Source organism: Nyctibius grandis, chromosome 6 (assembly GCF_013368605.1).
Source record: "Nyctibius grandis isolate bNycGra1 chromosome 6, bNycGra1.pri, whole genome shotgun sequence".
Taxonomy (NCBI): domain Eukaryota; kingdom Metazoa; phylum Chordata; class Aves; order Nyctibiiformes; family Nyctibiidae; genus Nyctibius; species Nyctibius grandis.
Genome location: NC_090663.1, coordinates 13,811,396 through 13,827,849, shown reverse-complemented (window position 1 = coordinate 13,827,849; position 16,454 = coordinate 13,811,396). Strand labels below are relative to the sequence as shown.

At 37.9% G+C, this 16,454-nt stretch overlaps 1 protein-coding gene across 1 annotated transcript in view; it reads right to left on the bottom strand.

The window, feature by feature from the left end:
* The window catches only part of JAKMIP1 (janus kinase and microtubule interacting protein 1), a 173,964-nt gene that overhangs the window by 93,407 nt on the left and 64,103 nt on the right, over positions 1-16,454 (bottom strand). Inside the window, exon 3 of the mRNA XM_068402689.1 lies at positions 3,558-3,832. Coding sequence (XP_068258790.1) covers positions 3,558-3,686 — 129 coding nt within the window. The 5' untranslated portion in view covers positions 3,687-3,832. The remainder of the gene's footprint in view (positions 1-3,557; positions 3,833-16,454) is intronic.

The following is a 16,454-nucleotide window of genomic DNA, read 5'->3' as shown; positions in this document are numbered from 1 at the left end:
ATCTCAACTCTATAAATGTACAGTCACAAGCAGAATACGGATATTTAAAATCCATAGGAGAACTCAGTGAACATGGAGCAATAGCAAGCGCAAACATTATACTACCTTGTTATCAGGAACAAAATATTACCTGAAGTGTTGGAAGACTGTCTTCTAATGTTTACTAACCATCTCAGTAGGAATATGCACTTTGTAATACTTGTTCCTAAATATTCATGGATCTCAGTATAGGCACTTGGAAAGCTGATTCACTTTTTCCTGACTGACTACCAAGACCATGCTCATTCATTGCAGCTCCTTGTGCTTACTGCACTGGACTTCAAGGTTCAGTTAGAGTGAAACCTGCCTCCATTCATGTTAAAATAAGTATAATTTTTGTGCTTCAGTCAACTCTTTTTGGATGTCTTCCAACCAAACATTTCCGCTAGCAGAGAGAGGGCAGTACGTGAGTCCGTGTTCAGCTCATGCATTTCCTTCTCCAGGCTCTCCATACATGGCAGGAAACCTACAATCCCAGGAGGACATGCTACATATCAACAGGCTACCCAAACACATCAAACAAGTGTTCCCAAAACAAAAGCCAATAAAAGGGAACTAAGGCAGGGCCACAACTTTTGTTTCACCCCTTTGATGACATAAATGAATCCAGCTGCTTGTACACCAGAAGCCCAAAACACCACCAGCAAGATCCTCAATGATGCATATTCAAAGAACTGCAAACATATCAATTTTGGATCAGGTATTGCATAAGCATGGAGGGCAACAATTTTACAGGAGAAATTTCTTTAAATGGCTCAAGAATAAATGAAACAACATGAACTGGGAAAACACGTACGAAGTTTTGGATGTCTCTTGAGTAAAATTTTATTTCAAAGAAACCAGTACTTTGCAGGCAGAAGTTGTTAAGACTAATTTCCATTTGTGATGTCTCTCATCAATTAGAAGGTTCTTCCTCAGATAAATCATCAATATAGGCATATACGTGAGGGACAAAACAGTTTAGGAGAACTAAATTAAATGAATTGGCCCCACAAGAGTTTGTTACCTTTCCTAATACAGTTTATGTCCCAGAGGCCACGGGGCTGTCTCTCTAGCAGTTTCAATACATTCCCTCTTATCTCTGTGCCAATAAAGCCATCTAATTTATTTAGAATTCTCCAGGCACAGTATTTCTTACTCCTCTGATACGACACCATCATTTCTGTTGGTTTTGTTTCTCATTTTTAAGCTACAGTCTAAAGAGGGAAAATCTCTATGGCTTTAATTTACTCATCTTGTCAGTCAAGGCATCCTATATAGCTCTTGCACAGAGAGAGAACAGGCTGTTGCAGTGATGGTGGGAAATAAACTACATGGCTCAATACTAGTTAAATGCTTTAGAGTAAATACCACAGCAAAGATGTGGGAAAGAGGTTGAAGACCTCTTTCCTCTCATCCTCCCAGAAAGGCTCTCCAACACGCTGCAGAATTTACTATGGACTGCACTGTATATTTAGTAGGATTTTAGAGCACTCTGGCTATAATTTCCTGTTTCATATTCACCTACAGATTACATATGTGAGCCCACTCATTTCTCTGCACATGTATGTGCACAATACACAGATGTGTCTCCTATAACAACCTCAATACTCCAGAAAATATGAAATTCTCAAACTGCAGAAAGATGAACAGGTAACCAAACTGAAGCAACTCTTACCAGACTGGATACAGGTAAATAAGCAGACTAGTTATAGAAAATGTTCCTACAGCTGTCATGGTCTTGTAGCTACACTTTATTCTTAATTGAATCAGAGTTAAACTTCATGCTATTCCAGGTAATGCATCAAACTTGGAAGCATATCAGGGCTAAACTCTTCTTAGGGTTCATGTAATCTTTTTGTAGATTTTTTTAGACTCTGAGTAATTTAAACACTCAAAATTAATTATTTCTTCTGTCCAAGGTATAAGATAACTTTATAATTATGTGCTCTTTTTAATGCAATTAAAAGATGATAATAAAATTCACATCTGTACATCTACATTAGAAGTAATACAGAACAAAACAGTAAATAAGACAAAATAGCTAAACAGAAAAATTTACTAATGTAAGTGTAAGTCTCACAAGTCTCTTCCCAGACAGAAGCACTGAGACACTAAAAATGTCAGTGAAATAATAGAATTTATCAGCTGGATATTCAATTTTAGAGCATATCAGCCACAGGTAAATTTCATGGTGTGTGGTTTTAAGAAGCAGAGGCAGTTTGTGTCACTCTCGTTTTATAATTTATTTTCCTTATATCAAACAAGAGTGGGAGAAGCTGGACAAGGAAGATAATAGCAAAAAAAAAAATCTGACTTTTCTGTTCACTCATCAATACTGCTGACCCTTAAGAAATATGACTTTTTGCTTTCATCTGCGAAGAAGAAAAATTTCCAAGGCAACACAAATTTAGCTGGTTGATATATACTGAACCTATTGTATCAGTCAAACAAGAATTAAGGCTTTATTGTTTCCTTTTCCTCTGTAAGAAATAAATTCTGAAGATTATATTTGTAGAGGATTTTTTGTTTGCTTTTTTAAGTAAGATACAAAAAACAAGACCATTCAAAGCTGAGTATCAACACAAGGCTGTTAAAGAAACTAGAACACACAGGAATATTATTATTCACGTGTTCCAAATTTTACACTGATAAAAACAAGACTAGACCAAAGCTATGTTATATAAAGTGAACACGTTTTCAGTGCATACTTGTTCCACTGAAAGTCCTCGAGATTCTTGCAAGTACAGTATCACCAAACAAACACAGATAAATCCATCTCCACATGGATTCATCTCCAGGACTATCTTGTGCAAAGTCAAATGCACTGACTGAGATTAATAAACTATTAGAACAGAAATAACCTTATTGGCTTGTCCATATTTTCAACTGCTACAGAGATATAAAAGAAAACACGAATCTTTATAAAAATATATGTAGTTCATGAATGAATAATTTCTCCTAGGTGTTCGCTTGGTTACTCAAATACCTGTTGAACATGTGCTAGATATAGACAAATATTGATGGACCTGTTTCGTTAGCAATCGGCTGCATCACTGAACAGCTCAGAGCAATAGCACACATAACCTCAGCAAATCAAACCAGGACTCCTACACAGATGATTTCCAATTAATTCACATTTTCCATGGGCATTTAAAGTGATATGCTTTGAATATGGTGCTGATGTTTGACTTTGAAGACACTTCTTTTTACAACATACAGTTTTCAGTGCTAAGATAAAATACAAAACTCCCTCGTTGCCTTTAAGTCACACCAAGCTAGTGCCGTTTGTATTGCTATGACTGCAAATTTCAGTGACTGGATGTCTGGGGGTATTTACTTCCTTTTGCACTTTATTTAAAATAGTTGGCATCAATTTCAGCTCATCAGTGGTTCTTCTGATTTCACTTCTTTGTCACATGTTTTTCTTTTAAGGCCCATGCATTTTAGTAGTGAACTAGTTTGAGATTCAAGCTCTGCTGGTTTCTAACAGTGTCACTGTGAAGAATAACAATCACAAAATATAGAGAGATAAATACCTTGCTTTTTTCTTGCTGAAATTCTATCTGGATGTTGGTTAGTTTAGTTCGTAGCTCCTCATTAGCAGCTTGCAGGGCTTCAATCTCCATGTCAGACTTCTCTCCCTTGGCACGACTTTTCTTTGACATAATTATTTTTGAAGTTTAAAATAAAATTTTTGCTCCACACTGAGCTACCAGCTACTGCCTTCTGCTTTTAGCATTTAAGAGTCATGTAGTGTTCAACAAAATCTTCCACACAAATCTCTGCCATTGTGGGAGCACTCTCTCGTGTCCTGGAAGAAACAAAGTAGTGGTAACAGAATTAGACTATAGCATTGAGCAGAATCAAACATCAGACTTAATATTCAGTTTTAAACCACACTGGACTTCCTTGTAGTATATACATTATTGCATAGTATACTAGAGTTTGAATGAAATACATCAGAAAAGAGGAAGTTACACAAAATTTCATCATCTTATCTAAACCCTATCCACTGTAATCTGCTGTCCACAGAAATTAAACTCTTTACAGTTATGATGAATATAGCATATAAACAGAAATCATATCTTATTCAAGACCCAATTTGGTCTATGGTCAGGATTCCCAAGAGGCACAGGGACAACCATAAATTAACTGAGGTTGGTGGTGTTTCAGTGGGAATAGTTTATTTCCTGTATTAATAAGAAAGCACTTCCCACCTTAATGTATCAGTTATAACTCATAATTGTGTTATTCATAATTATCGAGTCTCACAGCACCAGGATATATGGAAAAGGTATTGTAAAACTGGAAAAACATTTTAAAATTACTTTTTAAAAATACCATACATCTAAACTGCTTATGTTCAGGGTTGATACTGTTTGAAATGCTCTAATCAAAACATGAAGGTATTTAACTTCATTTTCATTCCCCAGCATGCCTCTAAGCTTAAAAAGTATTCAATTATTTAAATCATCTTTATGTAATATTCAAGGAGAATATCAACAGAAGACAAAGAACCCTAATTACAATAATTAGGAAATCCCCTGATTAGTTTGCTTCATGAGTGGTTATAGAAGATTAATCTGCAGCTTTTTTTCCTCTCTGCTCTCTAATAACCTGGTGCTCCACAAGAAAAAACTGAGCAACAAGTGCTGTCAGTGCTGACTTATTTTCCAAACCCACATCCTCTGCTCATTTTAAATATCCACATAATTTTCATCATGAAATTGCCAACAAAGCAGAGAGGTTCCTACTTTAATACTGAACTACATTCCTGGAGTATTATATTTCCAAGAAAATTGCTACCAAATTGCCTTCAAACAATAAGTTGCTTTTTCCAATCTACTTCTGCGTAGGAGTTAGTTCAGAAATTGTATTAGAATGAAAATCACATCCTTTCTAAAGGGTTAATGATTAATATTTCAGGTGTGTATAGACAAACACCATTTGGTGAGTTCAACTAAACACCTAAGTTTTACTCTCCTCTTTAAGGACCGGTAAACAGAAACCAAGGAGTTAAATATCTTGCTCAAAATGACTAGTCAAATCAGACAAAATGTAAACAGAACTCAGGACACCAAGTCTCAGGCTGTTTGACAGTATTCCCATGGAGTTCCTTCATTTATAAAAAGCAAGTGAAGAAAGACCAACTACACAAATTATTTGCTCAAGTAATTTAAGTGAAATAATTGTTTTGCTTTGTAATATCAGATGTCTTTCCTTCCAAATTTAATAATCTATATCGATTTATCCTATGCAATAAAATTTAATCTGTTCCTTAAATTTATTATACACACTTTATGAAAAAAATAGAAATCCAGTTAAATTTTAAATTTCTTTATCTATCAAACCTACCTTACAAAACAAATAAACCCTGGTGCTACTGTGATTTTACACATAATTGCTGATTCATGAAAAATAAATTAGCAATATTCTTTAAGTAAGTTGAAACAAAGAACTCTTCAGTGAGTAGAAGAAACTTGAGGTATTATTGTTCTTAATAAAGGAATTTCATGCTATTAAATCTACAGAGTTTCTATGATGCTAAAGACTAAAACTAAAGACTATTTAATCAATATATTTCATCCAAAATCCTTAACTGTATGGAAAATTTGAATTCAAAATTGGTTGCTAGTATTATTTCCCTAGTCAATTTGTAAAGAAAAACTAAAATAATATCGATGCGCAAAGCCAATCTATAATAATTCCGCAACATTTACAATGGTGGAAAGGGAAATTGATTGTTCACAAATACACCTTTACCTAAATATTTTAGGGTCTAAATATAATATGCATTATTTAAAGCTGTTCAAATTACATTTAGCACTTAAATTAGCCTTAAAAAATAGAGAGTTCAGCACTACTTTTTGAAGCACTCTTTAGAATTTGAAAAAATGGGAATCACAGAATCACAGAATGGTTAGGGTTCGACAGGACCTCTGGAGATCATCATCTGGTCTAACCCCCTGCCAAAGCAGGTTCCCCTAGAGCACATTGCACAGGGAATCTCAAAACATTGTTCTCAGTCTTTTTCCTGTAACTCGTAACAGCTAAAAATTGTACCTTTCAGGTAAAATAAAAGCTTAGACCCAGAACATGAAGAAAATCACCCTCTTCTCTTATAGGCATTAAGAAAAAAAAAAAAACAAACCAAAGAAACAACAAAGAAACCCCCCACAAATCCACAACCCAAAACAACCCATTAACCTGTGTTGGTGGGCATAGAGACATTTCTATTTTTACTCTTCCCTAGATATATCTTCCAGCCTATCTATTTGAAAAGCAGGGACTATGGCAACACAAAGCCTCTCTCTATACTCAGAGAGGCACAAAGCCCAGACACACAAGGTCTACAGCAGAAAGGCATGCATCTTGATTCCTGAATGAAAGGGTTAGAACCAGTAAGTGCCTAGATTCCCTTCTAGTTGACTACCCACATTTACTGTTTGGATAAAGGTCAGGGTAAAAAAAAAATTAAACTTGTAAATACAGTGAGAAAAAAGAAGGAAAAAATATTCTACTCTGACAAAATTTGACTTTGTTGACTCAGAAGCTTCAACCAACAACCTGTTTATTAACTCACCATATGTCAGTTGAGGGGCAAGTTCATGAAGCCACCACAATACAGACCCACAATCACTCCATGAATAAAAATAGCCACTTCCTGCACTGTGAGTTCTATGCACTTATTGCAAACCTTAAGATTAGTTGAATATATTTTATATTTCACAAAAAAAAAAAAAGAGGATAGAATGAGTAATGGATTCTAAATCACGATTCACCTTTTCAGCAGTCTCTGGAACATACCAAGTGTCTCACTTCACTTTACAGGTACAGGGCCACTTGTAATTCAAGAAAAAGAACAACAAAAAAAATAAACTTGATTGGATTTCAATCAACGGTTCAACAGTTTGGGGGACTGGTGTGTGAGAGATCAAAATATTTAACATGATTAACAAATTATTACTCTGTGTTACACATTTTGGCAAATCCATTACATTTTTAAGGTACCTGGAAAACCAATCAGCTGAACCGTATTCCAATCATAACTTCCAATTTCTCTTCTACTTGCTTTACAGATTTAAAGGATTTACCACTACCTCAATCTTTTCCATGGCAAGAAAGGCCTAGAACTAAGTCATGAATTGCTATATGATGCTTCTAGATATTAAATATAAATAAAACATAACAGTAAAAAAAGAAAAATTAATTAGTGCAAAAACTGTGAAAGTGTAGCATAAAAGAATTTTGATTACTTAGAGTAAGAAAAGAAAGAACTTTATAGTTTCTGGTGAAAAATAACTCCATTTAAAGAAATGCAAGTTTTAAAATTTGATTCTGTACTGAATAAATGAAAAATAAGTGGAGGGTTATATCTTTAGAAAATAAGTCTTACAGTAATAAACAGTAATCAAGAGAAGTAGTAAGTATACCCATAAACTCAAGTAATAAATATGGATAAAATAACATGATAACAAGAAAAATTTACTAAATTGTGTCATCCAAAATTCAACATTCCAATCTTGATTCAGACTTGAACAATGTTATTCAGCTTCAGCATGATTTTTGGTAGCTAAAGTCGTTAATGAGTCATCTCAGCTGAAATATCAAGCAAAAACACAGGTACAGTGGAAAAAAAGAAAAAGCTTCTTCATCTAGACACTTTGCCTCCAAAGAAATAGTGTTTTTTTCATTTTACTTCAACCTTTCTCTTATAATACTGCAGAGCCTACTATGGGCCACCCATAACCATTATTATGCTTGTGACCATGAGACGTAAATATGTTCTTCATACAGCACAATTCTGAATATTCAAGAAGTTTAGAATAAATTTTATTACCCTAGCACCTGAAAATAGTAAAGTGGACAGTGGACACTGGTACAATGTTAACTTCAGAAGGAACTGCCAGTTCACCTACGTTATAGTTTAAAAACCAGTCATAATCAACCAGTGACTGTATGGGAAAGGCAACTTTCCTAGCTCCCAATGCCCAAGGCGCATTTCTCACAAGGTTGAGATGACCTACATTTCCTGCTTCAATTCTCAATTCTATGTAATAAAATGTGACCGAATGGATAAAAGCAAAAGCATCTCTACAGCATGTAAAATAGTACTTTTCCCAGACAAAAAATATAAACACAAATTATCAGAATAATCTTCTAAGTATATTGTAGACTAGTCACATTTTAGATACCCATTCATTAGCCACCTACAGAGATAGATCGATCTATTTTGATAACAGTAGAGCTTTTGAGGGTTATTTTAAATCCTATCCCACCTGGGAAAATGCAGAATTTCCTTACAGTAGAACACTTTTGTAAGTGCCACTCATCATTTTTCTGGTGGATAAAAACAAAAACATCTTTATTGTTAACTAACAGCTCCACACTCATTTTTGCAGATTCACAGGCTACAGACCTGAGCCATTCTTGCTTTAATAACAATATACCTATAGGTCCAAATTATATGGAAAGCAGTCACCAGGAAGCTCTAAGTACGTTTAATTGTTGTTTTAACTGTCATAGTAACATAATCCTGTTGAGCACAGTTGAATAGAGTTAACTTCTTTCCTTTGTAGAGATTCCAGTGTAGCATGAGTTATGCTTTTATGAGACCTCACTCAGGAGGTTCCATAGCAGGTGATACTCTGCGGATGAACTTAGTATTTGTAAGTCAGTTAGCTCTTCTTCCAAGGATAGTAATTTCTTCCATTATTTTTTTCAATGGCACCTCAGGAAAGGTGATCTGCTGAGATTCTGTATATCTCCTCAGTCTTTCAGAAAATTCCCATTGCCCCCAGCAATCAGTCCCCATGTTTTAACATCCCATCACAAATCACTGCCTTCCAGGTCCTCACAGAGCAGTTAACAGAACTAGAGTTTGACAAGTTTCAGAACAGATTTCACCAATGTATTCATTTTCACTTCAGTTAATTGATTGCCTGAGTCATGTATGTGTCTGTTAAAACACATGCAACTAAAATATGTTTCCAAGTCACTGCATACCACAAAAAAAAAAAAAATCAAAGTATATCAAAATTTTTTAAACCCTACACACAGCCTCAAATATATGTGTACCTACTACAGACAACCATGTAACACTGAACAATTATTTTTGATTGGTACTACTGCAGGCCATTGGATGGCATCCAGTATATTAATGGCCTCATTCTAGTCAAAGGACATAAGCAGCCCATCCAAAAAAAAACCTAGCTCTTAATTTACAAGAAATTAGCACAAGTTAATATGCAGTAAAAAGGAATATTTGAGCTGTAGAGGACAAAGCAGAGTGAAGGGAAGGAATCACAAATGCATTTAGTTACCAAGATTAATTTGAATTTATTATGTACACATTTTAAAAAAAAAAAACTGTGCTAAAGTTATTTACAGAAGGGACAGTATCTTCAATAAATGCAAGCCGTTTAGGACAGGAATCACAGAATAGTTACATGATGGAAAAGAATTTAAAGGAACAACAGCTCTCTGATTTTGTAGATTATTTTGGAGGGCAACTGAAGGCCCAGTTCAAAAGTGTAACTTCAAATGGATTATTTACTGTGACTACAGACAATTGTCTCTGCCATTCCACTATCAAGCAACAACAGAAATGCAATCTTTTGGGTGCAAAAACGCTAACCCCATATCTGAGACCCCTGTCTGATATCCTGAAATTGATAATCTCCTCACATTGCTACAACTGCTCAGGTCAAAGCTACTGGAACAGCAGAGAACAATCAAGATAACAAATTTAATGGGAGGGGAACAAAAAGCAGAGGCAAATATGCACAACAAACATGTTTGCACAGCACCACAGCTTGTTTGGAAACATCTACGTAGTGCTCAGCGAGCAGTACAGCTGCCTTACAATACAATATTAAATAGTCTTCATGCAGAAAAGTGGTGGAAAGCACTGATTCCAGTACATCCCCTCTAGGAGAGGAAGCGAACCAGATCTCCTCCAAACCGCTGTTCCCATGTACCTCCTCCGGCTCAGCTGGCCCCTTCAAGACCCTGTGCAGATGCACTCTACAACTCCCTTTCCGCACTACACAACACTTTAATATACTAGGAGTTATGGAATCCTGGATTTGAATCTCTTCTCAAAAATTATAAGCTTGATCCCAGGCCTTTAAACAAAAAATATTCACTGGCTTCAATGGATGATCATCCTTTATCAGTATTTACCCGATTTCACTTGTAGCACTGTTTTGTGGATTACTCACTAAAATCACCCTACTACCCATATTAAAAGACAAACTGCTACAAATAGCAGTCCTGTGACACAAATAAAATAAAAAAAGACATTAGCACAAAAAGGCAAAGTTCATCTGCAACTAAAATAATAAAAGAAAGCCCCCCCTCCACAACCTTCCAAACTCAGCTCTGTTACAGAGTTAGAGCCCTTTAGGGTGCTGGGTTAACCACAACCCCAGAGAGGCAGCTCTAGGCAGAGCTGTTCCTCTGATCTCTGTGCCAGTTCCTTTCTTTTGAGCACACCCAGGAGATCTGACAAGATGCCTGCTGTCTAGCGCAACAGATGTCCAGCCTCCTGCCCTTCTGATTGCACCCTGGGTGTGATGCAGGGAGATCCCTGGGCTTTCACAGAGGAGCAACACTCCCTTTAAAGCATAGTATTTAAGAGCAAAAACAGAAGCAGGAAGAAAGGGCAAGTTGTAGCATTTCCCAACTAAGGCTAGAGAAATGGCAAATACAGAGACAGATTCTAATATCTTTATTCACTGTCACTGACACCCCACAGATTAATCATCCTGGCAAATTTAGGCTTTTGGATTATACTGGACCACTTTTGTTTAGTTATTTAGATGATTTTTGCAAGTAGGTTCCTTTGATTTTTTTTTTAAACCAACATTATTATTATTATTGTTGTAAAGGGCTAGAATAGTTAAAACCTGAAAGTGGAAAAATGAAAAATTCAGGGATGACAGCTGTGTAGAAAATGTGCAAGACAACTGACATGCTTGGACAGAGAGGTTCATATTCCTAATTTGATGACTCAAGAGAGAGGTGGAACCTCAGTGGGAGAAAAACTGGGGTAGTCTAACACTTCACTGAATGTTGAATATTTACTTTATTATTTTGTAAATCAATAGGATAGACTTGAGAGGTCAAGTAGGTGTAAGGAGGAGAAAAGGTGTATCTGGATGGGACCTAGTTACCAGCTGAACAGTGAAACAAACAGAGGTGGCATGATTTGATTCCACTATCTCTGACCTCAGTAATTATTGTGTGCAATTAATCACCTTTACTAAACCTTCAAGCTACCTGGTATTGTGCCAGCCAGCCCATATTTCCACCTTACTGCTCCGCTGCAGAAGAATTGCACAGCTCTGTGCAGAGCAGCACGAGCATATCAGTCAGCACAATAAAGAAAGTTCTAACAATGAGCAGGTTAATGACAAAACTTCCTCACCTACCAAGGGGCAGCTCAACTTTGACAAATATTCTCATTAAAATTGGAACTCTTAGCCAAAATGAAGATGTTGGCCTATTTCAGTAATAAAGGAAGACTGATAAAAGAACATGGATTATTTTTTCCAAAGATGCCATCATGCTCCACTTTTATAGCCAATTTCCTTGGTTCCTGAGATCAAAATAAATATGTACACTACAGAGCTGGCAGTGCTGTTGCTTAAATTTTAAAGAGTCACGGAATCACGAAAAAGTATCTACCTGCCCTCAGGAATTTAGGACCTCAAACTTACATTTGATTGCTTTATCAAGGACTTCTGCTCAACTTCAATGTTCTTGAAGTAAGACACGCCACATTCAAATCTAATTTCAAATCTAACTGGATAGTAATGATAATAATAATAAAGATTATTTTATGGGCAACACACGGGCTAAGGCTTGATGGATTTTGGTTCCATCTACGGTTCTGTTACAGATTCCTTATACGACCGTGAACAAATCACTTAATCACGCAGTAAAACAGGTATTACACTTGCCTACCTCAGAAAGATATTCTGAGGACAATATTAAAATATGAGAGACTGAATAGGGGTTATGAGAAATGAGGCTTATGAGAACCTAGCAAGAGTTTACAATTGTTAGTTGGCAGGAATCATCAAATTTAGTGTCCCACAAAACTGCAATTCCCTCACAAGATCTGTTAACTTTCTCATAACAGTGCTCTGATAATCAGCCAGCTATCATTGGCATTTCAAGTACTGATATTTGAGTGAATGTTCATTGGAGTGAATAGAGTTTAAGTCACTCTGATGACTGGCTGATGCAACTGCATCACCTGGGATAAAATATTTAAACTGGATATTTCAGCCAGACAATAGCTCCTTTACTCTCTCAACTCTCTACATTCCAAAAGGGCACAGTGCAGCCAGTAAAATGCACAGCTAGATACCAACACAGCGAGAGCCTGGAGACTTTCATTTCTTTCTCAGCTTAAATAGGACAGAGACAAGGATGAAAAAAGCACAAGAAAAGCACAGAGGAGAAACTTCGTGAACTAAAGACTTTCTTTGTGTAACCATCCTCCAATATACACAAACTGAAAATGCTTCACCACCGTGAGAAGACTACCGATAAAATACCCTTCTGGTAACTGCCAGCAAATTTGATTCAAACCGTGCCAGGCTTGTTGGAAAGGTTGTCGGTAAGTCGGCCACCAGAAGTACGAATGTACTTTCTGAAGATGCTTAGAGTTCAATGTGGTAGCCATGAAGACTTGCAGAAAATACTTTTATGCAGATACACGTATCAAAATCATAATTTTAAGGATAGCATCCCTCAGAATGTTAAAAAACAAAGACACATTCAGTCATAACTCAGTCTAAAAAGAGAGAAACATGCAATTAGATATAAATACAAAACTCCAGAATTACTCTGTGACAAGCCACTATAGACTACGAGATTGACTGCTGCCCAGATTAGGCTGTCCCAAAGTATTTTGAAGTTCAGAAATTAATCAGTGCACACAAATATATGTATATGGAAACAAAGCTTCCTAAATTTGAAAGAATGGTTAGACACAGAACAGAGATTACTGATAGACACAATTTTGAGCTTTCCAGTAAGCAAGTTGCACGTCCCATTTATGGGGTTATCCAACTTATGGGAGGCACAGCATTGCTAGCAGTGTATCTCAGACTACTGAATGCTGCCATAGTCAGGCTGTTTTGGTCATTTAGGGGAATTAAAAAGTGATTTATTGTTCACTCTGAGGAAAACATCCTTATCCCTTTTACCTATATAACATTTTTCCTTCATTGGGAAATCAAGTTTTCATTTCAGTATACTGTTTCAGAGAGCAGACCATGAAGACAGTACAGTGTTTTACGTAAAGCTGAGGCCAGACATGTCACCTAAAGCTTACAGGAGTCTCTATGGTTGAACGAAAGATGTTTATGCTTCATTCTTTATGAACACAACCTCCTTCTTCCTGTGGTGCCTGCAAAGAAGGCTGTTCTCTGCAAGGTCTAAATGGTTCTGTAAATCATCTTTGACCATGGATAAAAATCTTTACTGAAGTTGCATTATCATGTAAATAGGATACAGTAGCAATCCTAACTTTGTGTTCAATTGTGTAAAAATATATTCATATTCATATAATTTCTGCTATGAATTGATCTTAGTATTCAGTTCTGTCCCTCTCCCCACCTCATCCCCTAAAAGACGTGGCAGAGGGAAGCCTCAAAAGTCAGGGTGCTGTCAGTGACTTTGCAGGCACACTTAGTCTCAGCGAAGAATCAGTGGAAAAATATGGAAGTAGGTATTGCCAAAAGAACTATTCTTTCCACATCACACATCACCTCCCTAAACTTGAGGTGAATCTCTGTATAAGATTTTGCTTTAAGGTTAAGGTTAGCACAGCTATGGCAGTAACAATGCAATTTTTCACCTCTTAAATAGCAAAGCTATATCAGCAAAACTTTAACTGGTTATTTCCAAAATAGGAAGGGGGCGGGGGGGGGGAAGAGGTGGTGAGGGTAGTGGAAGGCATATACCCTGGGGAATGGACTACCAGAATGGAGCCTGCTTGAGGAGACTCTAATAAAGGAAGAAAGAGAGCTAATCATCTCAGTGATGTAGCCCACTTCTTATCACTAGCCTAAGTAAGAGTCCTAGCTGCTGTTTGTCTGCTCTCTCCTCACAACCATCAGTTGTCAAAGACAGACAAAATGAAAGGAAGAGAAGTGCATACCAGAAGAGGAAGAAATAAAAATAAGGGTGAGATGAAAGCTGAAAGCTACACACAAATCAAGACTTAGTTGTTACCTGCATACACTGCCCTTGTACAGGAACGGGAAAATGCTGAAATGCTGCCTGTTCCAGTGAACTGTGTGAAAACAAGGAGCTCTTCAGTGTGACCATGTTCTTTCCTCTCCCAGGGAATATCAATTCAAATGGCTATGCTACAAACATATACTATTTAATTTTTTTTTAGCATTAGAAATCTGGAAACATGAAATCATCAAGATCTGCACTAACACTTCCCAAATGTTGTAAGGGATTAAGGATAGGAAACTACTAGATGTTTCCTTTGAGATATGCAGGTCTTCAGCAGTATATAGCCAGGTAATAGGTTTCCTTTCACCACCCTGACTAGAGAGTTCACTTTTAAATCTTAGATTGATCATTGGAAGTTAATTGAAATGCCCAAATACTCTCCCCCTCCCTTCTACTACAAAACTTCTCTTTTTTCTTGGGTTGTAATAACATCCAGCACACCTAGAAACTGCTCTCCACCAGCAATATAACCTTTTCCCTGCTCCTCCTCTTTCATTGACTTCTATTAACTTTAAATTTCATTCATACATAGATCACTAAATGTAAGGCAGGGGAAATGTGAAATTAGGCTTGTACAGGAAATTGTTCCAACTGTACTCTTGCAAGCAGTTTAAGACAAGTTCTTTTACTTGAGAAAGATGGGAAATCAGCTTCCCACAGTTTCCTGAAAAGCACAGAAATATTAAACCGCCACTGTTGAACAGATGAAATAAAGTGGATGAGCGAGTTGAGAGTTTGTGGGTCCGAATTAAGGGGCAGGCTGGCAGGGGTGATACTGTTGTGGGTGTCTATTACAGGCCACCGGATCAGGATGAGGACGGTGATGAGGCCTTCTACAGGCAGCTGAGAGCAGTCTCGCAATTACAGGGCCTGGTGGTTGTGGGGGATTTCAACTACCCTGATATTTGCTGGGAGGCCTACTCAGCCAGCCATCCTCAGTCCAGGAGGTTCCTCCAGTGCATTGATGATAACTTTCTGATGCAAATGGTGGATGAGCCAACTAGGAGAGGAGCGCTGCTGGATCTGATCCTCACTAACAAGGAGGGTCTGGTGGAAGAGGTGAAGGTTGAGGGCAGCCTTGGTTGTAGCGACCATGAGATGGTAGAGTTCAGGATCTCATGTGGCAGGAACAGAATAGCTAGCAGAATCGCAACCCTGAACTTCAGGAGGGCCAACTTTGGCCTTTTCAGGCAATTGCTAGGGGAAATCCCATGGGACAGGGTACTAGAAGGTAAGGGGGCCCAAGATAGTTGGTTAGCGTTCAAGGACTGCTTCTTCCGAGCTCAAGATGAGAGCATCCCAACAGGTAGGAAGTCAAGGAAGGGTACCAGGAGACCTGCATGGTTGAACAGGGAACTGCTGGGCAAACTCAAGTGGAAGAAGAAGGTGTACAGATCGTGGAAGGAGGGGCTGGCCACTTGGGAGGAATATAAGTCTGTTGTCAGAGGATGTAGGGAGGCAACTAGGAAAGCTAAGGCCTCCTTGGAATTAAACCTTGCAAGAGAGGTCAAGGACAACAGAAAGGGCTTCTTCAAATACATTGCAGGTAAAGCCAACACTAGAGGCAATGTAGGCCCACTGATGAATGAGGTGGGGGTCCTGGAGACAGAGGATAAAAAGAAGGCGGAGTTACTGAATGCCTTCTTTGCCTCTGTCTATACTGTTGGAGGCTGTCCTGAGGATCCCTGGACCCCTGCGGCCTCAGAAGAAGTCAGGATAGAGGAGGAATCTGTCTTGGTTGATGAGGGCTGGGTCAAGGACCAATTAAGCAACCTGGATGTCCATAAATCCATGGGCCCTGATGGGATGCACCCGCGGGTGCTGAGGGAGCTGGCGGAAGTCATTGCTAGGCCACTCTCCATCATCTTTGCTAAGTCATGGGCAACAGGAGAGGTGCCTGAGGACTGGAGGAAAGCGAATGTCACTCCAGTCTTCAAAAAGGGCAGGAAGGAGGACCCGGGTAACTATAGACCGGTCAGCCTCACCTCCATCCCCGGAAAGGTGATGGAGCAACTTGTTCTTGGTGCTGTCTCTAGGCACATCAAGGAATAGGGGATCATTAGGGGCAGTCAACATGGCTTCACCAACGGGAAGTCTTGCTCAACCAACTTGATAGCCTTTTATGAGGATGTTACCCGGTGGATAGATGATGGTAAAGCTGTGGATGT